The sequence below is a fragment of the Rhamphochromis sp. 'chilingali' genome, assembly GCF_963969265.1.
Source record: "Rhamphochromis sp. 'chilingali' genome assembly, chromosome: 14".
Classification (NCBI taxonomy): domain Eukaryota; kingdom Metazoa; phylum Chordata; class Actinopteri; order Cichliformes; family Cichlidae; genus Rhamphochromis; species Rhamphochromis sp. 'chilingali'.
This window is the reverse complement of record NC_137941.1, coordinates 31,257,843-31,282,942: the sequence shown is the minus strand read 5'-3', so window position 1 is coordinate 31,282,942 and position 25,100 is coordinate 31,257,843. Positions and strand designations below refer to the sequence as shown.

The following is a 25,100-nucleotide window of genomic DNA, read 5'->3' as shown; positions in this document are numbered from 1 at the left end:
AAGTCTCTAACACGGCACATGACATTGTCACGTGACTTTGACAGGCGACCACGTGTTTCCCGCATGTTAGTTCCATATTGAAGGTGAATCGTCGGTGTACTGGCGGCAGTGTCGGCCTCCCCATACAAGTAAGAGAGCGTTACACAATATAGCTTAGCTACGTTAATAACGAGCAGGAGGCTTAACTGCTACGTTACGGCTTGAGTAGGTTTGGGCGAAACGCTTGTATGTTATTAGTTATGTCATCACTGTTAGCCACCGTGAGCTAACTTTGTTAGCTGACAGTAACATTACGCAACAAGGGTTAGATAAAGCTAGTAAACCACAACACTGAGGCAAACAGAGGGTTTGTGGGGTTTTGTTTTGTTTTTGTTGTTGTTGTTTATTTATTTTAAATTATTATGAGCAACTCTGAAGGCTCGGATGCTTCAGAGTCATGTGTTGTGTGTTGCATGTGGTGACTTTGCCGGTTGACCTAATCATAAGTACATAACTACCTTGTCATTGCATCAGTTCAGCGCCCTTCAGCAGCAGCATAAATGTAATGGTAGGACGTTTCATTAGTTGATTAGCAGTTTTATGAAACGTCATAATGAAGCGACACCAAAAAATATAAAATAGTGGCTTACTTTGGCGAATCCTCACACTTTTCTTTTATTTAACTGTATTTTGTATCATTATGAGCTTTTTGGTTGGACCGTGAGTGTTTAGAGTATTTTAGTGGCATTGCTTTCCTCATCCCGTGTTCTAGTCGTCAAATATCAATTTGTCCTTCGTTGAATATTAAAACAAAGCTAAAGCAATTCATGGGATCACAGTCGGTTCACACCTCTTTATTTGACACGTGAAGAAAAATTCCTGTTGCATATTCCAGCATCCCTGTGAAAAGTGTTTGTCAGCTGATAAAGACGTATGTAAATCTAAATGAAGCCTGAGTGAAAATACATGCATGTTACTCAGTGGTTAAAGTTTGCCAGTCCTCATCAGCTCATTTCCTTGTTTCAGTCAGAAGATGTCAGCCCTGTCTGCAGCCAGCGTCGGGACTGCAGCTGTGACTGAGAGCACAGAGCAGAAGAAGCCACTGAAGCCATGCTGCGCATGTCCAGAAACAAAAAAAGTCAGGGATGCTTGGTGAGGAGCTGGCCAGAGAAATTGAAATGGTCTTCTCGTTTTAAGAGAGAATGTTTATTCATCCATCATGTTTGTTTCCACCAGCATCATTGAAAAGGGAGAGGAAAACTGCAGGGACCTTATTGAGGCACACAAAGACTGCATGAGGGCACTTGGATTCAAGGTCTAACTAGTTCTTCTGTGCGTGCTTGTGTGGTAAGTATTGAATAAAACCACTTCAAACAGTCCCAGTGTTTTAATTTTTCTAGAGAACTAGAGTCATTTGTAGCGATTAAATACCACACTAGAACATGTTGCTGTGAGCTTTAATATAAATATAGAATTGCAAGAACTTTGAGTGACACACATTTATCAATATTATTATTCATACTGTTGAAATGAATCTTGCATGTGATGGGTGCACACTGAGTTTCCATGCCACTAGTTGAATGTGCTTTGACAGCCTCAATATATGTTTGAATAGTCAGTGTGGCGTGAAAGTGGGCACCTGACCTTTCTGTGAACCATGAAAAAGCCGGACCTTACTGTGGTATCAGCGTTACTTGTTTATACTGGGTTTAACGTCTTTCCCCTTTTGCCAGGGCAGCACTTTTTAGGGCAGCTCAATTTAAATAAAATATCTTCCAGATTTTCACTTGCATACAGCGTCAGGTGTGATGTAGTAGTCATGTGAATTGCTGATTGTGTGCATTTTGGTCTCTTGCAGTGTGCTGCTGTGTGTGGAAGGTGACCCTGGGTATTTGTTTCTTCACTCCCCCCCTGCACTTCTTATTTATACCTTTTGTTGGATTAACTGTGCGAAAACTATTTTTTCAAGTCTGCAAAATCTGAGAAATTCTGATGTGACATTGAATAAAAATCCTATGCAATAAACTTGTTGTGAAGGTTTTTTTTATTAGTCGTGCACTCATCTTAAGGTTTGCATTGAAGATCAGTTCTGCCAAGGGAAACGGTTGCTTGCCACAGTTGCTGTTCCTGGTATGCACTTACAGTTAAAAATAACTCTTGCCCCTGCAAAGTCAATACTTTGCATATCTGCATTCTTTTTCCACAGTGTGTCACTGTCACTGAAGTGTGCTTGGCTGTGGACATCATTTTCACACTTTGAAAAAACACTTGAAAGGAATGCGATAGTGTATTGGAAAACACTCCTAATTCACTTCATATTATGCCCACACTGAAGGGAATATATACATACATATTATATGTATACCATTACATATATAGGACCACTTTAAACATAGTAAATGTCCCTCAGTAGTCATGTAGGAAGTGTTTCTCACATCTCTGTAGGCTGACAAGTGTAAAGTAAAATTATTAATATAAAAGATTCAATACTGTACACAGGCTGTATAAACAATCTTTCCAGTTAACATAAGTTATGTTACAATTTACATTTTCTAATTTAATGTGTTTTATAATTTTGCAGTTTGAAACTATTATGTTATATATATATATGTTGCCAGTCAGCAGTTTAAAAGTCACCACAAATCATGTCAGATTCTTAATTCAGTGCATGCTTATACTAACTTAAAATGAGAGATTATCTGTTCACTTAGCTAACATTCATAATTTTATGTCTGCAACAAATTAGAGAAATCTTACACAGAAGGGTGCTCATAGAGAATGCTAAAACCAAAGCTCTTTTTCTCAAATTAAAAATGAAGCAATTGAGAAATTCGCCTACATTTATTGCTTTCTTCTTTTGCACGTGATCCACCTCTCCGACAAATTGCACTGAAAACACACTCTCCACCCTGACGGGAGGAAAAAGCACGTCTGGCTGTAACTTTTATTGCACTGAATTTAAAGTCCTTTTTTTGATTACATTATCTCTGATCATTTAGTACTGCAAACAGTGTGTCTCCTTATTGCCAATATTGATGTTTGGCTGATATATTGGTTCATCACTCACCGTACCCTAAAGGAAATCATAGACATAAGAAGCCCAACTAGCTTTCATCTGCTTTTATTCACTAGGATTCAGATTGCTGTCCTCCTGTTAACCAGAGACAACTGGCAGGGCAACAGCGACACAAACAGCCAAACGGAGAGAAAGAAAAATCAGTCAAAAACTGGAAGCACTGTTGCTGAATATATGGAGTTTTGTATTCTTGTACCTTGAAAATCAACACTTCTTAATATTAATTTCCATTGCAAAGTTTTAATTTTAAAATAGTATTCATTCTTATTTTCACTGAGCAATATTCATATAGACTGATATTTAGTCCCTGTGAGCTGTCCACACACTGAGAGCCGGATATGTGAGGCGATGTTGGTGTGTGTTTATACCTGAAATCTGACCTGAGCTGCCATCCTACTTATTACAGTGTCTCTAAATATGCACCAGCAGAGCCACACTTCCTGCGAGCAAACTGGACTCAGTGAAGCCTGTGTGAAACTCTGAACCCCCCTGGAGGAACTTCTTTGTCAGATAAAAAAAAGTGGGTGACACTTTGTGAGTCTCTCTGAGATACTACTTGTTATAGTCCCTCTTCTCCCTCCTGTTTCCTGCCTCCCTCTCCCCTCTCTGTCTCTCTTTCTGTTATGTTAAGTAGCAGGCCTGCTTTCTGTCTGCCACTCTGTCCTCCTTGGGTTTCAATTCCAAACATGGTTATCCTTCTAGGGCCCTATCGACTCCCCCCCTCGCCTCCCTTATCCCTTTCTCTTCCAGCTGGTGGCTCTACGGTGCAGGCCAGAGGGTGAGAAAAAGAGACAGAAAAGCACAGCAAGAAAGACTACGGGAAAACTTGGAAGGGAAAGACGGGAGAAGCCAGAGGAGAGAGGAAGGGACGCATGATGAGAGGAGAAGAAACAGAGGAAACCCATTCCAGCTGTGTTTCTGCAACAAATAGAGTCGTGATAATATCTTCATGGTGAAGAATTTTCTGCCGCTGCACGCCAAGGGAACAAGCAATTACCTCTGACATTTTTGGTCAGTATCAGGCTGTTTATTTTTAATCAAGCTGTAATCCAAACAGATGATCTAGTAATAGGACAGAAACAGCACTTAGTTTGAGTGGAAAACAAGTCTTATTGGTCCCTTCTTAAAAAAACAAACCCACAAAACAAACAAACTTTGCTTTGTGCACCAAGAACCTTTCCAGAACTTATTCGAAAAGATTTAAACATGAGTGCAGACAACTCTAGCCTGCTGGACAGCCTGCTCTTTCCCCCTCTCTGCGATGGCTGGAGCAACAACACAGAGGGAGCCATCTACCAGTTGGGTAACACCATCCTGTTTCTGGGCTACATGGGAGGAAGCGGGGCCTACGGGTGCCTCTTCATCTTCGGCTTCCTTTGTCCCGGTTTCCTGTGTCTTCTTCTGTGGGGATTGCTTACAGTGTGCGGCCTGGATGTCTTCACCTGGAACCTGCTTCTACTGCTGGTCTGCTTGCTTCAGCTCTGTCACCTCCTTTACCGGCTGCACCAGGAGGGCATACGAGGTGAGGAGCTGGCCTCCCTCTACCAGGCGGTCTACCGGCCCCTGGGCGTGCCTGTCCAGGTGTTCAAGGAGATTGCAAAGGCTTTTGAGAACAAGGTGCTGGAGCTGAAAGCAGGAGAGACTTATGCTGTGGAGGGAAAGACCCCCATTGACCGGCTCTCCTTTCTGCTTTCTGGAAGGTGAGTGAGTGGGCAATGTGTTTGTGTGTCTGTGTGCACAGACGATTACACTTTGACACACATCTCCAAGATGGCACGCACCTAAAGTGTGGCCGTAAAACACATGTAGCACTACATTTTATTATATCGTCTTGTGATGCACCACTTTAAGTTGCCAAGATCCCTGCTTTATGACTCCTGGTGGAGGCGTTTTACAGAAAAATCAGGCTAATGAAGTGGCAATCAGCAGGAAAAAGCTAATCCGAGAGCTAATAAAAAGAACTGACACAGTAATATTCATACATAAAAATACAAACACAACCTATCTCAAAATGTTGTGAATACACACATAGCTACTGCTTTTACTTTTTTTTGGTGGTATTCATATCTTCGATTTTGCTAGCTGTAGTAGTGTTGTAGAGTGATTGTTATCACGGATTGTATCTTACTGTATCGCATCGAGGGTTCTGTGAATCCCCAAACACCTGCATGATAAAAGAAAAATACTTGTAGGTAAAGCTCTTTTTAAAAGTAGAAATAAGCTGCAAACACCAAATCTGTATCACCTTTGAGGGTGATGCAGGGAACATGTTGGAGACTGTGAGTCTTACCAAAACTGCCATAGCTGTGTGCAATGAACTTGCAGTCTCATTGTCTTTGAAACGGTTTCTCTAAAGATGGTGGCCACCTGCATTTAGCTGAAACCAGTTGCAAATCAAGCAATATACCAATAAAATGGCAATTGGGCAGTCGTTCTGTGATAATATGGCGATTAAATATGAAGAATCAGCAAAAATCCCAAAATGATACAGGGTCTCAGTGGTCTTTTTGCAATATATTGGAACATAATTGCAATATAACCAGTTGGCAACCAGTTGATTCAGCCTTTCTACAGTATTTAAAACATTACTGGTGCAAGCTGACTCAGACTAATTGCAAACTGTTGGCAGTTTGTCTGCATTTATAAATTAGAAGGCAACGATTTGCAAACCTTCTCTAATGAATCTGAGTGACTGCAGTCAGTCAGAGCTGGACTGTAGCTGTGTTGAGACAGGTTGCCTTCCACCAGGTGACCTGTCCATTCACCTTGCAATCAAAAGTGGTTGACCATTTGGTCTGTGCAACTACTTGCAATCAGTCTCTTTAGTGTAATCAAAGGGCAGCTACCAATTTCCAGTTGCATTGAGGTTGCTGTTCTATTTTTAATCCAGTGTGACCGAGCCTTTGCCCAGTTACAGAGCCACTTGGCATGGAACAACAATAACATTCATTAGAATTCAATTTTCACTATTTTTCAAGCTCTGATTTCTTCTCCTTTTTCTCTGTTTTTTTAATTTGGAATTTATCTGCTTAAATGTCCTCGCTGGTTAGTAAAAAATGATGAAAATGAGGGCAATGATAATAAAACAATACAGTAGTTTTGTCTGTTAATTAAAAACACAGAGCACCCTAACCAACAGTGATGTTAAAAACAAAAACTTTGCACCTTTATTATTGGGCCTATATGCACATGCAGGCTAACAGTTGCAAAGATGCTGTAGTATTCTTTATTTTCGATGTAGAAACTCAAATGCATGCAGACACAATCTGCATGAGTGCTTTGCATTGTTGTGCAGACATTCTGTCCACATACTGCCACAGAGTGTTGAGATAATAAAGTCACTTTAGTAGGCAAAGTTAATAAGAGTGCTGTAACAGACCGAATAAATGAAGCAGAAGGTGCTTAAAGAATGTCAATTTATACCGCAGGCTTACATTTTTCCAATACTGGGACCCCCCCCCCCTCCATAACATCACATAAATATTTAAAAGTAAACTTAATTAATGACTCTGAGACTGTTGGCAGTACATAACCGTCAAAGGAACTCTGTCCTCTTCCTCCAAACATCCTCAAAGCAGAGCTGCATTAGATCTCACAGTCCTGGAAGCTACACAAGAGAAATGTTGTAAACAGAGTATTTTTGTCTGTGACTCACTGGTGTGTCGTCCCCCTGCTCACTGCCAGCTGGTTAAATCATATCTTTGTGCTCCCGACAGGAGAGTGACACTGACTGCTCCTCTTACCTTAAATTAAATGTTGGCCACGGTGCTGACAGCTCTGAGTTTACAAGCCAAATTTGGAACTACGAGCAAATGAGCTAAACGTTTCCTTTCTTACGCTGTGAATTCTTGGCAAAGATTTCCGTTTTATTTTTCTATTCATCTGCATCTTCTGATTTGCCAGAAACACGTATTATTACTGTTGTGTTGGAAAGCCTTTCTTTTCTGTGCAATTCATGAGTAATTTTCAAAGCCAGATGCTTGATATGGTTGTATTCCACAGCCAAATACATATGTGACCTCTCATTTAAAAACAGTGGACATAAATCTGCATCTTTTGGGAAGATTTGGAAAGGTTTAGCAAGTTGTAGGAACCTGGTTTTATGTATTTGCTCCCCTTCAGGAACAACAGTTAATCAAATCAAATCGGGGAAACAGAACTCTGGAGTAAGCCTGTGTCCACAAAATCTGGACCATATAGTACATATGCCAAAGTGCCAGCAGTGCACTGACACTTTTAAAATGGGATTCCCCAATTGAAATACCTTTGGTTGTGCCTTGAGGGTAATTAATGCAACAACACTCTGGAAAATAGCTTGCAATTAACACCTATTGTTTTGAAGTGTCTAAATAAATGCTTCTAGCAGTTTTAGCACACAGTAATAGGCTCTAGAGAGAAATCCATTAACATAATAACAGTGATACAGCTTTTTCCAATACAAATGTCTTTGTAATCTGGGCTTGCCTTAGCTTGCCCTCATCAGGTTGTAGTGACTTCAGATTTGACTTTAGATTTAGTCAGATGACCGAATATACACGATAGTCCCATCATTGATATGAACACGTTCAGCCTACAGTGAATGAAGAACAAAACACAATAAAGTTGTCGTGCATAGAGAAATAATTGGTCCTTGAAATGAAAGAATCATGTGTTAATTTAAAACAAACAAACAAACAAACAAAGTAGTAGTGGTGCCGCAGCACATGTGGGAATGACTTGAATTAAAATCTTTTGCAAGAAACCTCAGGACAAAAAATCCCTGCACACGATTGTTTATTAGAGCTGCTAATTCTAAGTAATAGGTCCCGTTTCTCAACCTATTTGAAAACTTACTTCATTTGATTAGTAATAACATACTTAACCTCTGTCCACTAAAGTCCGGTAGCTTGTCTGCGGCAGGTATTTCTGCCCATATCCACCTCCAGCGTCTTAGACCTGCTGTGACCTCCAACTCTCTCTGCTGTCATTATCACTTCTTAATCCCGTTTCCCTTTTTAACCTTGTATCTGTTGCTCTCTGTCTCAGGATCAACGTGTCTTTGGAGGGCCAGTTTCTGCATTACATCCACCGACACCAGTTCCTCGACTCTCCCGAGTGGGAGTCTCTTAGACCAAACGAGGAGGGAAAGTTCCAGGTACAGTGTCTTTATGCATGCTCAATCATCCAGGTAAGGAAATCCCAAAAATCTGATTCTGTTCACCTGGACTTGGCATTTTTTAGCGGGTGAAACGTTTCGTCATTCATCCAAGTGACTTCTTCAGTCTCATCTGACTGCAGGTTTCCCCAGCTGTACATTTGCATAATGACCAACACTAGCATCACTGACCAACAATGGGCTGTGAGGTCAGTTTCTTGATGCTAATTGCCCAAATTGTCATGACCATTGATCAACAACCAAATACAGGACACTGATGCAGTTTCTGCTTAATTCTGTAAATCTCAGGCGTGGAAGTAAAATCAACTTGAAAAACTGTCACTGAATGAGCTTGAATGAGGAACCAGAAGTGGATATCAAGTTGTGTTTTTTGCCGTCCATCACACTCAGCATCTCACTGATAAGCTGAACAGGGAAAAGCAGGGAAACATATCCTGTTGCATTTGATTGGTTCAGTTAAAGTAGAAACAAGGCCTCGAAATCTTGTTGGACGTTTGGGTGGTGCTTTAGTTTTAAGGGGCTTTCAGACAGGGAGGGTGTGCCATCTGATGAGGTGGACTAATACAAGCAGAGGTGTATGGGCTGCTTTCATTATCATTTAATTAGCAGTTTTTTTATTTATTTATTGTGTTTAAAATGTTACAAAACGGTAAAATATAATAAATGTCACCCTGAGGACATTATTTAATTAGATCAACAGTTTAAAACCAAAAGATATTTAATTTACCATTATATTTAAAAGTATCAGCAAATACACTGATCATTTTAAAACAATTATAATTGCACTTGTAATAAATAGTTATATTTTACGAATTACATCTAGTAGCTTTTTTTTAACCTTCAAGGCTACATTACAAACCCAACTGTCAATGAATGAAGTAGAGTGGCAAGGGAGATCTTATTCGCAGCTCTTCGGATACAGGAGCTTGGTGAGGAACTCTCAGTGTGACATTTTAACACAATTACCCATTTAGCAGGCTCAGAGTAGTCCATAAACTCAATATAATTCACAAAGTGACCTGCTGTGCAGGCAGTAGTTATTATAAGATAGTCAGTGTGACTTCTGATTTATGCATTAGACTTTGATAAATATTGGCTTGTTATTTTGTTTAGTCTTTTAAAGCACAAGTCATAAGATCGGGGTGGCGCTGACCGAGGAACTCAGGAATACTCACATCCAACTTATCAATAATGAGTTAGCCACAAATGAAGTGTACCTATTAATTATTCTACTTTAAATGTGACATTAAAATGTAGAAAATGTTCTGCAATAAACAACTGACTGAGACGATTAACTCCTAAAAAAATGAAGTCACAAAGCTACGGTGACTCTGAAAGATCAAACGCACTGCAACCGAAGAAAACGTTGTCAAATAGAAAACACTCCAAATGCAAAGGAAGCTGAATAAAAAAAGATGAATTAATCACAGCATAAGTGACAGAATAGGCTAACACTAAACGACTGATAGCAAAGATGTTTCCACAGTATTACTTCTCTTGTGTTTTGTATGCTTTGGTAGCGTTTTTCTGTTTGCTGGTGTTTTCTTAGGTTGCAGTGTGTTTGACCTCTCAGGCCACCAAACAAATCTGAAACACGTCCATTTTCTTACAGACATCTATGCAACTGGACTCTCTTTGCAACTAGGTGTCGCCCCCTGATGGTCACTAAAAAGAATCGAGGTTTCAGGCACTTACACTTTTTCTTTCTTTCTTTCTTTCTTTCTTTTGTAGAATAAGGAGGGGATGTTTTTCTCATTATCATTTAATATTTTAATATGCCATTATTAGTTCATTAGAAGTATATAACCAGCTTTGCATTAAGCATAAATTGAAGTTTTTGATCTTACATTATTCTTTGCATTACAGTGATGGTGATAACTTTAGTTTGATCTTTTCTTACAGGTACCAGAATAATAACATGATTTTCCATTGCAGATGTAACCATGATCATTCCATACACATTGCAGTTTGTTGCTCATTCTAGAGTTGTGCTCAAGGTAATTAAAGGTTAAAAGCTACAGCCAGCGCGAGTCTGGCTGATCTATGGAGGGCAAAGGCTTTGAGCTTGGAAGGCCGCACGCGCTTACACAGCACTTATAAGATGTTACTCTTGATGATTTTGTGCTTAGTCATGTTTTAATATGTTTTAAGTAGAAGTAGCTGATCCAGCAATATTCATTTAATATTATATACTTGATTTAGAGCAATACACACTGATGGTCTTAATAAATGAAAGAGTCCTTGTAGCTGCCATGTTGTGTCTTAGCAGGGTACAGACGGTTCCAGGAGACGGGGGCAGTCAGCGTCTGCCCTCGGGAAGGAGACAATGTTATTCTTTGTGTTAAATAAAATTGTCAACATTGATTGTATTACACCTGTCACTACGCATGAGGGGGCGTTCTAATACCCTGATTTCATAAAACTATGGTGATGTGTTTTTTGAGATGAGATCTGAGACTGTCTGCATACAGTGTCCATCTCCCACGTGTGTGTGATCATTAAATCATCGTTTGACTCAACCCGACCGGACCAGTGTTGTTATTGTGGGTTTTTCCTCTGGTGTCCATCCCCAATATTTTTGAACCATAACATTTTGGGGGCTCGTCCTGTGGTATTGGGGTGGACGTGCGAGGTGTGGACGGTCTGAGGTGGTCGAGCAGACAGGCACGGACCAGGGATCTGATGTGAGTGAGCTCCGCGGGTGCTTCTAAAGGTAAGGCACTGCCTGTTGAGTTGATTCCCAAATTGTGCCAAATTGGGCTGCATTAAATTAAAAGTTTACTCACTGACGTTGCTGGTGGGTGTCTGTTTTGATTTTGATGAGAATCACCGTGTGTTATGCAGTTAAAGTTGTTTAAGAGTATTTAATGAAGTTGAAGAAATATGAAAGTAATAATGTTGGGTTTGAGTCCCTGGATATTGAGCTGAAGGCTCAGGTAGTTTGGTAGGGAGATTAGGACAGAAACTGTTCTGGAGGAAACAGATACTGTTTAATTGATATGTTAAAATTTGTCAAAATCGGTTAGGTGAAAATTGTTATAGGACGGCACTGGAAGATGCTAAGAAGCACATAGCCCGGGGGTTACGCCCCCTCCTGGCCGTGGACGCGCGGTCTTGACCTGTCGGCGAACAGGGTTAGTTCAGTTTTGGTTTAACTGTGGGGTACAGGGCATCCCGAAATAAGCTAGGAGTTACCGAGTCTCCTCACCGTTTAAAACGGTGTCATGTGCTTGTTTGGACAAAGTTAAATTGAGTTAGGGATTTTAGAAATCAGGCCATAGGCTGTTCTGGAGGAAACAGATACTGGTTAATTGATTACAAAAAAGTGAAGCTTTCTTCGGTTGGACCCGTTAATTTAAATTTGTCGAAATTTGTTAGGTGCTGAATCTGTCAGGCTTGTCAGTGGTTGTAAATATAAGACGTCTTTGTGATATAAAATAGAGTTTTGTTTGAGTTTTGTGTGACCCTGTGTGTGATGAGAGCGCAGCTGCAGCGCTGAGAGCTATTTTTAGACGGTGTGAACATGCAAATGAGCGTGTGGCTGGGAGGAGAACGGAGCTTTTCACTTCCTGCCCAGAGTGTGTGTGAGCCTTAGAAGCAGAAGGCCTTTTATTGCTGAAAGCCTGTAAAGAAGCTGCTGGTTTTGATGTTATAACAATATAAATGGCTTTTGATTTATTGTTGTGAATATGTGCTTTACGAACTCACATGTTTGTTGATTTATGTAATGTAAAAAGCATTTAAGACTGAGTAACTTCAGTTTTTGAGGAGGATAAGAGAGTGTTCCTAGATCAGAGTAAGCTGCTGTAAGTCAATTGAAAACAATTTAATTAAATCTTAAATATTTTATACTGATAACACAACTGATTTTAAGCCATATCTTTAAATAAGTAAAGTTCATGAAGTTTTCTGAGCTGCCATGACACAGAGAAAGTGGAGTGTTTCACCCTGAAAGGATGAAATGATGCTCTGCCTTTGTTGTCAAGTTCAAACATAGGCCGTAAATAAATATGAGCCACTAATAAGCGTGACATAATTAATAATTTCAAACAATAAAGCACATTGGGTGAGTGACCCAGATAACAATAATTTATGAGCACGCAATAAAGTGGACCTGTTAGAACCCCTTTGACATTTGTCCCTTCAACAATAAATGATTATATTGTGTCCCCTGCACTAAACAGTCCCATTTATTACTGTTAAATCGTTGTTTAAATAGAATAAGCAAACATGCCTGTGCTTTATTTTGCAACCTGTAACATACAAATTGCAGAGGAAGAGGGTCGACTGGAGGTGACCTGTAAATGTCACATAGTGACTGAGGAAGGTGTTTCACCTTATGAGATGACAGTGTGGTCCGAGATTGAGCTGTATGAGCTAAATGCCTACATACAACGTTGCCTATTTCTATTTCAAGGCTTAAAGGAGATGACTGAGCATGAAAATGATCCAAATTGGGAGCCCACAGAGGCTGCCCACTTTGCTCAGGCTATGGTAGAGTTGGTACTAGACGGTTTTGATTTTGATATGCTTGCTTGGGAAATAATGTAATTATCTGTGGAGATGTCTCCAAGCGATTAGTAGATTTAAAGGAGACAAATGTGTGCTTGAGAGTGTGTGGTTGAAATTGTGTGTGTGGGTGTGCGTTTGAAAGGCTTTGAAACATAGGTCTGATTTGAATAAAGCTAATCACAGTACTATGGTTTGGCATTGAAGTAGAGCGAGCTATACAGCTAATTATTGAGGAGTTTGGATTTAATTGGTCCATTGCTCCCTCGCTCGGTAAACAACACGGTGAATTTGTTAGTTTGTGAGCAAACATGATATTGCTTTGGAGCAATTTTCTGTGAAAAAATTTAAGGCTGTGTGAATGCATTCGAGCGGTGTTATTGTTTTGTGCCCCAAAGTTAACATGCAGTGTGTATGAGTTTATAACATTTATGTTACAGAGTGAAAAGTAGTCATTAAAAGTGAATATTGAAAGAGGCTTGGTTAAGTCTTGACACACTGCGTTGGCTGTGTGTCTTACCAAGCAGATCACAAGGAGACAGTGACCCTTGGAGGAGCGAAAGTAATTCTGAAAGCTAACAGGCAGACATTGCGGAGTGATCCAGAAGGAGGAGCCGTATAACGTCACAAAAAAGGGAGGTAAGCTTGTGTTCTAGGATAATGGCTGACGGCCCGAGCACAACACCTACTGGGCACAGAGGCTATAAGCCTCTAAAGGAGCAGCAGCAACAGTTAAAAAGAGCTATTCGCTTAGCTTCCCCTGGATCATCAAAGTTAGCTGAGAAGGAATGCAAAGCAATGGAAGCTGAGCTAAACAAGCTTATTGCTTCCCAACAGAGAGGGCTGGATGACAAAATAGCCCTAAGTCATGTGCTCAAAATAGAAGGAGAGAGATGTGAGCAGCAATTGGAACAACTGCAAACCGAGGCAGAGAAACGTTCAATTAACTGGAAAATTAAACAACAAATCAAGAAACTACAGCAAACTCATGCAAAGTGTTGCAAGTGGATGTTCTTGTGGAACGGAGCATCTTCCTGGATGGAGGAGGATGACACAGCTGAAACAGAAGATATGGAAAGCATAATGGAGGCTTTGAAACAACTGAAAGAGCAAAATAAGAAGCTGGAAGACCAAATGAAGAACTGGATTCCAAAACCAGGAGATGCTAACAAGTATCACACAGCAGAGATTCTTCCTTGGGCCACATTAACATCTAATGCCGTAGGACGACAACATATCATGCCTGTAATGACCCTCAGAGGAGGACAAGTTCAGGGACCAGATGGACAGACGGCATTGGTTGTAGGAGGAATAGCTGATGTTGAATACACCAGAGCACCACGGGTGTTTCATAATGAAGGGCATATGACAGTTAAATGTCAGTCCCTGAGTGGGGAAGGGAAAGAGATAACATCAGCCGCAGAGGAAGGCTCATCTTTGCCTTCTGGTTCACATGAGAGAGGAGACAGGCCAAAAGCCGAAGCATCAAGAGAGAGGCTCTGACAAAGGGCTTTGAACTTTTTACTACACCATAACATTCACATACCACCATGCCATCACAACAATTAGACATTGGTGAAGAAAGAAGAGTTTCAAAGGCCATCACAATGTTCAAAATTATTATGAGTTTGATGTTAACTATGTTGCTAATCATGGCTATTTGTTTTTTGATTTGTTTGTTGCAGACCGACCCGGGAAACCAGTCTGAGCACGGAGGCCATGCCAGTCCGGCGTTGTTTGATACACCAAGTACATCACGCGTGGTCCATAGTGATTTAAGGTTGCGAGCAAGAGTGAAGCGCGAGGTCTCTGGTAAAAAGGATGAGTGTCTCAGCACATATGGTGGTTTAGAATTAGATTATGTTATTGGCTCCACAACTTCCTTTACGTTTGATCTGTGTGATGTTGTTAATTGCAGGGACGTCGGCAGTGCTTGGAGGGGATACAATGTGTGGGTCTGTTGGGATTATTCAGTGAGTACGCACTGCGAGAGGGGAAATCGTCCTTATGACAGCTGGTGCCGTAATTGGGACCAGGTAAGGGGTTACACTGGGCAAAATTGGGAACCGTTAGAATCAGGATCAGAAAACGGGCTTAAACTACAGAGGGATTTTAGCCCCTCTGGAAACGCGTTAACTTTATCATTGGGGAATTGGCATCGCAAACAATCTATGTATTTAATTTTGGGGGTGGAAATAGCGGGGGTTGATCCAAAAGGGTTAATTAAAGTTAATTTCCTAGAAAAAACTAATCGCGTACCGTCAGGTAGAGAAGACATAACAACTCGTGTGTTTGCCAGCCCCACCAGCTCTGTTGCATCTTTTACAGGGCAGGAGGGGAGCGGGTCGTCGGAAGCTACACCAGAGGAGCACGAACCAAGGGAGAGGCGAGTTGTGTCGGTGGACTACACCACCCTGAAACCTCAGGATTTGATTGAACGCGCTACCGGGTTCAGTGACAGTAACATCTGGCTGGACTGGATAGCCCAAAATGCTAGAGAACAAAAAGTGGCTAATTGTGTAGCCTGCGCTTCGGCAAGGCCGCGTTTATTTATAGAGCCTGCACCTCTGCATCCAGAGGATCAGTGGGGCTATAATTGTATGTTGCAAATAACTAGAGGAGCTGTGAATACGGGGAACTGCACTGTGTTGTCCAGTCTATTTCCCCCTATTGGCAAGCTCACGCAAGTAGGGCCGTTTATGCCCCGGAAAGATAATTATACGTGCTTTAAGTTTACCACAGATAAAGTTAAATATCGGTTGGGGGAAATTGACCCCAGTTGGTGTTCGGTCACCCAGATTGGAAGGACCACCAACAATGTGAGTGATGCAGCCACCCTAATTGGGACTTGGGCTAGGAGCGGGCTGTATTACTATTGCGGGCACAGGACTCTACTGGTACGTGTTCCTCTTGGGAGCGTGGGGACGTGCGCGATGGTGAGACTAGGAGCGCCACTTATGCTAATCGGAAATAAGGTAAAATCAATTCCCTCACACAATACGCGCACTTTGACAGCCAGGCGCAAAAGACACATTTTGAGGAAGAGAGGAATACAAGACACAAATGTTTATGACCCTAGAATGAATTCCCCCACCTGGATCGACTCCATTGGAGTGCCCAGGGGGGTTCCAAATGAATTTAAACTTGTTGACCAAATAGCAGCCGGGTTTGAAAATATTCCAATAATTTCTGCTTTCTTTCCAGTGACTCCAAACAAGAATGTAGATAGGATTAATTATGTTCATTACAATGTACTGAGGCTCTCTAACCTGACCAGAGACGGTTTGGAGGGGTTAGCGGAGCAGGTGGGTCCGACCTCGTTAATGGGAGTGCAGAATAGAATGGCCCTTGACATGTTGTTAGCGGAAAAGGGGGGCGTGTGTGCTATGTTTGCCGACCAGTGTTGCACCTTTATTCCAAACAATACTGCTCCAGATGGGTCGGTAACCAAGGCTCTGGAGGGCCTAAAGAGCCTTTCTGAAACTATGCATGATCACTCCGGTGTTGGTAATCCGTTAGAAGGCTGGCTGACCTCAGTGTTCGGACGGTGGAAGGGGGTCATCGCTTCGGTCATGTTTTCTTTGTCTGTTGTGGTGGGTATTATGATTATTTGTTGTTGTCTCATCCCTTGTGCTAGAAGAATGTTCAAAAGTATGTCTGTGAGGGCAGTGGACCCTGGAGTCATTACTCCAATGTCCATGATGCCAATGATGCATGTGGAACTGAATGTGTAGGCCAAGGAGGGACACAACTGTTTGTGACCTCTGGATTCTCCAGAGGTCAACAGAGGGAATTGTAGAATAAGGAGGGGATGTTTTTCTCATTATCATTTAATATTTTAATATGCCATTATTAGTTCATTAGAAGTATATAACCAGCTTTGCATTAAGCATAAATTGAAGTTTTTGATCTTACATTATTCTTTGCATTACAGTGATGGTGATAACTTTAGTTTGATCTTTTCTTACAGGTACCAGAATAATAACATGATTTTCCATTGCAGATGTAACCATGATCATTCCATACACATTGCAGTTTGTTGCTCATTCTAGAGTTGTGCTCAAGGTAATTAAAGGTTAAAAGCTACAGCCAGCGCGAGTCTGGCTGATCTATGGAGGGCAAAGGCTTTGAGCTTGGAAGGCCGCACGCGCTTACACAGCACTTATAAGATGTTATTCTTGATGATTTTGTGCTTAGTCATGTTTTAATATGTTTTAAGTAGAAGTAGCTGATCCAGCAATATTCATTTAATATTATATACTTGATTTAGAGCAATACACACTGATGGTCTTAATAAATGAAAGAGTCCTTGTAGCTGCCATGTTGTGTCTTAGCAGGGTACAGACGGTTCCAGGAGACGGGGGCAGTCAGCGTCTGCCCTCGGGAAGGAGACAATGTTATTCTTTGTGTTAAATAAAATTGTCAACATTGATTGTATTACACCTGTCACTACGCATGAGGGGGCGTTCTAATACCCTGATTTCATAAAACTATGGTGATGTGTTTTTTGAGATGAGATCTGAGACTGTCTGCATACAGTGTCCATCTCCCACGTGTGTGTGATCATTAAATCATCGTTTGACTCAACCCGACCGGACCAGTGTTGTTATTGTGGGTTTTTCCTCTGGTGTCCATCCCCAATATTTTTGAACCATAACACTTTCTTTCTTTCTTTCTTTCTTTCTTTCTTTCTTTCTTTACATTTATTTTACCTGGAAGCTTTGTCAGTATGCGGTGCTTTGGGAATGAGAATATGTCGGTGAGGCTATTGCTCCAGTGCTTGCAAGCAAAACCAGAGCCAGCTTCTAATGACGTTGTTCCATGCTGCTAATAGTGGTCAAATGTTCTAAAGTGCCTCTTTTATACACTGATAGTATGGTGTGTCATTCATTCTGCCCAGGTGACCCTGACAGCAGAGGAAGATTCCCGTTACATCTCATGGCGTCGCCGCCGCCTCTACATGGTGATATCAAAGGATCGCTACATCGCCCGTCTCTTCTCTGTAATGCTGGGACACGACATTGCTGAAAAGCTCTACAACCTCAACAACAAGCTCTACATCAAAAGTGGCGTGTTGTTGGACATCCGCCTGCCAAGCCTCTACCACGTGCTGGCTCCTGCCTCGCAGGGCAGTGAGGGTGGCAGCGGTAGTGATGGAGGCCCTGCCAGGGAGCAACAAACTGAACAGCAGTGCCAAGACCCAGAGCTCACCTACCAGATGCCTGACAGATCTAAACCTCAGCCTCTCCAGCCCAAACCTCAGGGACCAATGAAGACAGCCGTGGAAGAACCCTTGCATGACCCTTATCACCCTTCCTGGGCGTCTGACCCGGAGCTGCCCATTGGTGAGGACTCCACCAGCCTAGTCCTGGAGGACTTTGCTGATGTGGCGGGCTCCTTAACGGATTATGGCAGTGAGAGGGAATATTTGAGGTAGAGAGGGAGGGTGCTGGAGCTAACACACGGGGGCACCACTTAAGCTACATGTAAGTACCGCACCTGGGCGAAGGGTTGCATGGGGTGGTGTGTGTGCATGGAAGGCTTGTGGTACACATTTGTTACTAACCCGGCTTTGTGTTGCAATATAATCATATTAATCATTATAATGATAATGACTGATATGATAATTAATATAATCATTATTTTATTCAACATTAGTGGACCTATTACTCTTACTCCTCATTTTTGTCATATATATGTTGGTAGATGGCGGATGCTCTTATTAAACAAGTCTCAAATGAGAAAGTCATCAAGTAATCCTTGTGAGTCAAAAGTTGAGGGCAAGAAGTTTTACCCATCGTGGATCTTTATGATGTCAAAGAGAGAACATATTCATAATATGGTTATCGTAGTCCCACCCATGTGCTGTTTAAACCTTCTGTTTGTGAGGAGTAGCCAGTCAGGCACTAAAACAACTTGTTTCAGAGCGTGGATGAACTGAGGGGCTGCACAAAGGCCCAGTGAAAGATACAAGGATACAGATGTGTTTGGATTTTTGTAGGGTCTTTACCTTTCAAGATAAAGCACCTTGAGATGACTGCTGTTGTGATTTGGTTCCATATAAAAATAAAACTGAACTCAATTCTAAAGCTTATATCCAGGCATCATGGGCATGGTAATTTTGGGCTTGATTTTTTTTTTCCAGAGTGGAATGATTGTACAGCACACGTCTTTAATGACAATCAAAAACAAGAATTGGGTGCACAACTTTGAATTTTGGATACATACAACCCATTGACAAGCTTCTGGCACAGTTCTGGTTGGGTATTTGACCACCTTTCTGGCTGATTTTAAATTGCTTAATATCCTGGCATGGATCTGACCATTAAGCATGAGGTTGAGGTTGAAATCCATTCCAGAATCTTAATGTTAGCCTGATTTATCCCTTCCAAGTTGAAGTTGAAGAATCTGGAGATACTCTTCCTTGTTTATTATTTCACATGATGGTCCAACCATCTTGGTTGACAGTTGGTAAAGTGTCTTTAGGTCTGAAAACCTTGCGACTCCTGTAAACATACCTCATCATTGTGGAAAAATAGTTTAATCTTTGTCTCGTCTGAACAAAAAACTTTGGCTTGTTTATGTGAGAAGCTGCAAATTTCAGTCAAGCTCATTTTGGAGCAAGGCTTCTTTTTGGTCATGACCCTGACCCTGAGATGAGAGGAAGTTGGTTAACAGTTTGCAGTTTACTTCCAGAGCTTGGCAACATGATGACACATTGAATAAATGGTCTGGTTCTTATATATTGCTTCCACTTTCACTTGAGCACTCAAAGTGCTCTGTAACTTGAAAAAGGGGAACAGCTTGTACTTTGGTACTGTTCTTTGAACTGATGATCCTGGAATCTGCAGTTGTTTAGAAATTGCTCCATTAAGTTTCTGGAATGGCTTTCCCAAAGCCTTGACCTCAACTTTTGAAATTTGTTGAATACACTTAAAAACTGGGTCTGTGCCAAGACACCAACCAATTTCAATGAACTCTACCAAGTCTGACAAGAAGAGTGGTCACATATCCACATAGTTATATGTGAGAAGCTTATTGATGGCTACCAAAAGCATCTGGTTGAGATTAAACTTTTAACATTTAACCAAACATTAGTAAACGGTGCATGTATACTTTTAACCATGTGTTGATTAGAGAAAAAACAAAAAACAATCCATCCAATTCTTGTTTTGTAAAGACATTAAAGAGCTATTCTACCCTGGAAAAATAACAGTTCACATCTGCCTCGACATCAAGCCCATGTTGAGTGTATGTAAACTTCTGACCACAACTATAAATATGAATTATTTTGATGTGTAAACAAGGAAAATCTACTCTAGTAGAGTCTCAGAATAAAAATATGAGTCCATTTGAGTGTTTGTTTTGGTTGTACATTCATTTTAAGTATTTCCATTTTCACTGCATTTAACAAGAATTAGTGTGGTTTTAATTTTACCTTATTTACATTACGACAGATCAACAGCTCAAATGACCCAAAAACACATTCAAAGGTTAATTATATAAAATCTGACAAGTCTCAGCCATCCAATATTCTGCCTAGATGTTCATGGATTAATAACAATAAATTATAATATTATTGTTAATAATTATATATTATATATTAATTATATATAATTATATTATTAACACACTGAAGGGAAGGGAATAATAAATACTTTTACTTTGAAAGTGCATAAAAGTTTTACATGTAAAGTTATACATATACGACTTTGTATTACATATGTATTCTTTTGTGTTAAAGTACATATGTGAAAAGTATGTGTGTATATATGACCTAAGAATATCCTAAAAAGAAAATCACATTTATGAGGTTCAAAGTTCATTTTTTGACCTCAGAAACAGGAGCTTGGAAATTCAAGTGAAGGTGTTTCTACTTAAACATAAAAAATCAAATCAAAGGTCTGTAATTCCTTGACAACTGGACACGTTTTTCTATTATTAAATAGATACATGTGCATTATTAGCAAATGTGCTAAGATTAGGTCAAATTGAAGGCTTATCAATTAGAAAAAAAAATTAAATTACAGCTAGCACACAGTTAATAGTTTGGATCGCTTAATTTAGCCAACATTTGTTCAATGCACCATCACATCATCCAGCACTAGCGAAACAGGTGATTTAAAAGGTCATTTTGCTCTAAAGTTGACTCTTTTCCCCTTATTTCATTTATCTTGAGAGGAATTCTTTTGCATTTAAAAGTATTCAACATATACAATAAATCTGACTAATCATTGCACTTGTATTTTTTTTGTTAAAAACTTTCTAACTAGTTCATGCTCATGGTAGATTGCCATTAAATGGTGGCTGGAATTCTTTTCTGCTGGCCTCCTCCCATGCTTTAAAATCAGAACTCCCTCCCTGCCAGCTGCTATGCATTAGTGTGCTTTGGCCACACAGCTCACATGCTTAGTTATGTCTGGCACAGTTAGCAGAGTTAAACTTGTTCTCTGTAAATAGTGAAAACACTTTAACAAATGAACATAGAGTGGGCCCACTGTGGTTGTAGACAGTCGATCGGGCCTTGTGTGTGGGTGTATTTTCCGTGTGTGTGTGTGTCTGTGGGGAATTGTTTCTTTACTTTCTCATCTGTCTCATTACATGATGATGAGGCTTTGTTGAGGTTGGGCAGGCACCAGCTGTGTCGTAATCTGACGAGGATTAGAGCTTGTAAATTTAGGGGATGTTCAGAAAATTCCGTGCCATGCTATTAATCCAGTGTCCCCACCCTTTGGCTTTCTGTCTGCTTATCTGTTCACCCCTCCCCTCCATCTCTGTCTGCCCTGCCCAATCACAGGTGGAGGATCACGTGTCACAGCTGGACAGTGGAGTCAGTGTCAGGCTTGGGTTGCACAGCAGCTGTGAAGCAGCAGGTCAAATCTGTCATAGCTGCAGCATACCTCTCAGTTCAGATTGGAGTCAATGACTTCAAAGCGGGTTGGACAAGCAATCATATGCTCACAAAATTTCAAAAATCAGGACACTACAAGGAAAGAAATCCTCTTCTTGCACACAAATGTATCATAGTCATCGCATCTGTGGGTCTGTGTGTGAGTGGATGAGCAACCGTAAACTGAAATGGAACTGAAGAAAAACATAAGCCGTTTGCTCCTCTGAATCACAGCAGGCAGTGACCAGCATTCAACATTCACATTCATGACATTAATAATATGAACACAGAACAAGTATACTGCAGATATTTGCCGTGTAGTGTCTGGCTATTTACAGGCAAGCACAGTAGTTTCTTGAGAGTGTAAATGCTAAAATCCACTCAAGTATTCAAGAGGGAAAAGGGTCAACAACCTTTTGAACAGGGGTCTCGAACTCCAGACCTCGAGGGCCGGTGTCCTGCAGGTTTTAGATGTGCCCTTGATCCAACACAGCTGATTCAAAAGGCTAAATTATCTCCTCAACATGTCTTGAAGTTCTTCAGAGGCCTGGTAATGAACTAATCATTTGATTCAGGTCTGTTGACCCAGGGTGAGATCTAAAACCTGCAGGACACTGGCCCTTGAGGCCTGGAGTTGCCCAGCCCTGCTTTTGAACCTAGACAAATGGAAAGGTTTAATGCATGCCCATTATTTTGTTTTATAACCTACATGATAAGGGCATCAAGGCAGCTAGTGCAGTGACCATAGGGTGCACATAGTCAATTCTATATAGTTAAGTTAATTAGCATTTAATGAAATTATGACCAACCTAGGGAATCTCAGTTTGGTTCTTCTGGTATTATTTTCACCCGTGACTCCTTGCAGCAGTTTTGGGGAACTCCAGGCCTCAAGGGCCGATGTCCCTGCAGGTTTCAGATCTCACCCTGGGTCACATGATTAGTTCATTACCAGGCTTCTCGAAGTAATTTAGCCATTTAGATCAGCTGTGTTGGATCAAGGACACATCTAAAACCTGCAGGACACCGGCCCTTGAGGCCTGGAGTTCCCCGCCCCTGACTTAGTGCCACAGTGTCTCTTTGTACTGCAAAACTGTAGCGCTAGATTGGACATCCTTGGGTATCACAGAAAAGAAATACTAGGGGCAATCAAATATTGACAATTTTTCTTGCAATTAATGAGGAACTACAAAGGTAGCTTTGAGTATTTTGGCACACACTGAGACAGATTTCATCTCATCTGTGCAAGAACTGTTACATCTGTGTGGCTTACATCAAAACGAAGGCCAAAGGTGACAATTGGTGGGTGTTATTGCCTTTAGAGTTTTATGACAGAAAAGCTTCCTAACAGCTGGTTAACATCATGAAAAGGCCCTAGTGGTTTTGGTGCCTAAATCTAACCACAAATTAACTGAGAAAAAAAAAAAGCCAACCACGTCTAAAATAGAAATAAGACCAACATTTAGTTTCACCAAGGAAACAACACTGCTGCAAAAATCTAGTGCTTGTCAAGGGATCCACTACAACCAAATGCACTCTGTCTACTAGTAAGGCTTTTTTGGCAGACATCCCTTAAACTTCTCTCAGCAGCCAGTTGGTATCCAAGAACATCATGCCACGTGTGATCCTGTTACAAGAGTATCTCTAGTTTGCTACTTATTACTGTTTCACTTTATAGGAGCGCAACATGTTTTCGTCATCTGTAATGCAATTAGGAAATTGGTGTGGACACGAGTTTGCTGCAAGATCGCATCCATCTTAACTTAATGGAACTAAATTTAAGCTTTGATGTTGGCTTTGCAGGAGGTGATGGGAATCTACCACCTCGATTCCAGAGGGTCAGAGCGCCGCTGGCTCCCACTGAAACCCCTAAACTGTGAGACGCCTCTCCTGGAAACACTACTATACCATCTCCTCCTCTTTCTCTGTTCCTGTTCTTCAGTCCAGAGTATGAAGAATATAAATTCTTAACATTTAACTATTTGAATTAAAATTTAAGTCATACAACAAACCTTACTGACATCTTTTAACAGTTTGACATATTATTTAGGAGTGTTAACATTTTCCTTGTTACCATTTAGTCTTTAGGCCTTTAGGCCATGCTATCCCAAAATACAGTGACCCTGAGAGCGTAAATGACCTACAACCTAAGACAACACTGGCAAGCACAAAAATGCTGCAAAAAGCCAAAACAAAACACAGAAGTTGAATAAAACATGAAGGAAGTGAATAAAACTCAACAGATATTAAAGTAGAAAAAAACAAAATCTCACAACATAAGTGTTTTTTGGGAGACAATAATTTGTGAAAGTGACAGAAACCTAAACATGAAGGATTGCACTGAGACTCGTTTAAAAGAAGCGGAAAATTTATTTGTGTTGTGAGGGAGAAAAGTTGGAAGGTAATGTGTTTTAATCGCATGCTTCATACAGTACTGTAGATACATGTTTGCTACTAGCCATAGTAGCAGAAGTCAGGTTCAGTGTGCGCCGGTTATTTTGTTGTAGAATTTTGCAGTGATCCTACGGCCACAGTACACGGTGCACATGGTCAATTGTGTGTGTGAAACAGCCAAAATTATGCTTCACAATTAATATTTTTATGCTAATTAGCATGTAATGCAATTATAGCTAAGCTAGTGAATCTCAATTTGGGCCTTCTCGTATTATTTTGCTTGCGATGTTACTGACCCCATTGAAAAATGTTTCAGTGGTAAATCTCTTCAGCAAACAAAAACTTATTTCTGTTGTGAGGGAGAAAATGATCCAGGTAATGTGTGTTTTAATTGCATGATTCATGTAATACTGTAGCGACATGTTTGCTATTAGCCGTTGACTGTTAGCTTGGCACTTTTGCAGCTATTCTGTCACTTTAATGTCTTCCAAAAAACAGTATTTTGTGAGGGTATTTTTTGTTGTTGTTTTGGTAAGCTTTTGCAGTGTTTTTCCACTTTATTTTTTTCTGTTTTGCTAATGCTAATTAGCGCTTCCATTGTGTTCTTTTGTGCTTTTGCTACATTTTTCCATTTGCTGGTGTTTTCTTCAGTTGCAGTGTATCTGATCTTTCATGGCCTCTCTACCACGAGTCTGAAATCTGCCTTTAACATTTTAAATACAATAGACTATAAAATCACATGTTTAACAAATTAAAAGACTCAGAGAAAGATCTCTCCAGCAGACATGCTATCTTGCTGATATTTTATCAACATGTCCTCATCTATGAATTAGGCCCCAAATAAAATCATATTTACACTATCATATTGATTGGCACTGTAGAACTGAGGACAGGCAGCCTTCACTTTGTTACCTACCAGCACATTTAATGTCTAAAATGTCATTTCATATTATGTGACTAAATTTGCTTACATTTCAGATTGGAACTGTTTTTTATTCAGATTTGATTTTCACGTGATTTAATGTTACATTTCACTTTGGAAATTTGCTTCACAAATAAATAATAATTATTTTAATGAATGTTGATGTAATGTAGGAGGG

At 40.5% G+C, this 25,100-nt stretch overlaps 2 protein-coding genes across 5 annotated transcripts; both read left to right on the top strand.

Moving 5' to 3' along the window:
• The first annotated feature begins 30 nt into the window (after positions 1-30).
• On the top strand, positions 31-2,004 carry cox17 (cytochrome c oxidase copper chaperone COX17). The gene is made up of 4 exons (XM_080904007.1): positions 31-128; positions 1,006-1,131; positions 1,216-1,326; positions 1,838-2,004. Exons 2-3 carry the CDS (start codon positions 1,013-1,015, stop codon positions 1,298-1,300), a joined length of 204 nt encoding a protein of 67 aa, XP_080760133.1. The 5' UTR covers positions 31-128; positions 1,006-1,012; the 3' UTR covers positions 1,301-1,326; positions 1,838-2,004.
• A 1,715-nt stretch (positions 2,005-3,719) lies between these two features.
• On the top strand, positions 3,720-25,085 carry popdc2 (popeye domain cAMP effector 2). 4 transcript variants are annotated; one of them, XM_080902185.1, is made up of 5 exons: positions 3,720-4,755; positions 8,081-8,189; positions 14,405-16,312; positions 17,620-18,064; positions 23,410-25,085. In XM_080902185.1, the coding sequence occupies exons 1-5, from the start codon at positions 4,262-4,264 to the stop codon at positions 23,484-23,486; spliced, it is 3,033 nt and encodes a 1,010-aa protein (XP_080758311.1). In that variant the 5' UTR covers positions 3,720-4,261; the 3' UTR covers positions 23,487-25,085. The 4 variants fall into 4 exon arrangements, with proteins under 4 accessions (XP_080758311.1, XP_080758310.1, XP_080758312.1 ...); XM_080902184.1 differs by having other exon boundaries at positions 17,620-18,205; XM_080902186.1 differs by having other exon boundaries at positions 3,727-4,755; positions 14,405-14,755; positions 17,620-18,205.
• Positions 25,086-25,100: the final 15 nt, after the last annotated feature.

What these genes read in the sequence shown, in the direction of transcription:
- cox17 (XM_080904007.1), top strand. Translation starts at nt 1,013, where the DNA reads ATGTCAGCCCTGTCTGCAGCCAGCGTCGGGACTGCAGCTGTGACTGAG. An exon ending in AAAAAAGTCAGGGATGCTTG is followed by an intron (nt 1,132 to 1,215) that starts GTGAGGAGCTGG and finishes TGTTTCCACCAG; the next exon opens with CATCATTGAAAAGGGAGAGG.
- popdc2 (XM_080902184.1), top strand. Translation starts at nt 4,262, where the DNA reads ATGAGTGCAGACAACTCTAGCCTGCTGGACAGCCTGCTCTTTCCCCCT. An exon ending in TCCTTTCTGCTTTCTGGAAG is followed by an intron (nt 4,756 to 8,080) that starts GTGAGTGAGTGG and finishes TCTCTGTCTCAG; the next exon opens with GATCAACGTGTCTTTGGAGG. An exon ending in TGTTTTCTTTGTCTGTTGTG is followed by an intron (nt 16,313 to 17,619) that starts GTGGGTATTATG and finishes CATTCTGCCCAG; the next exon opens with GTGACCCTGACAGCAGAGGA.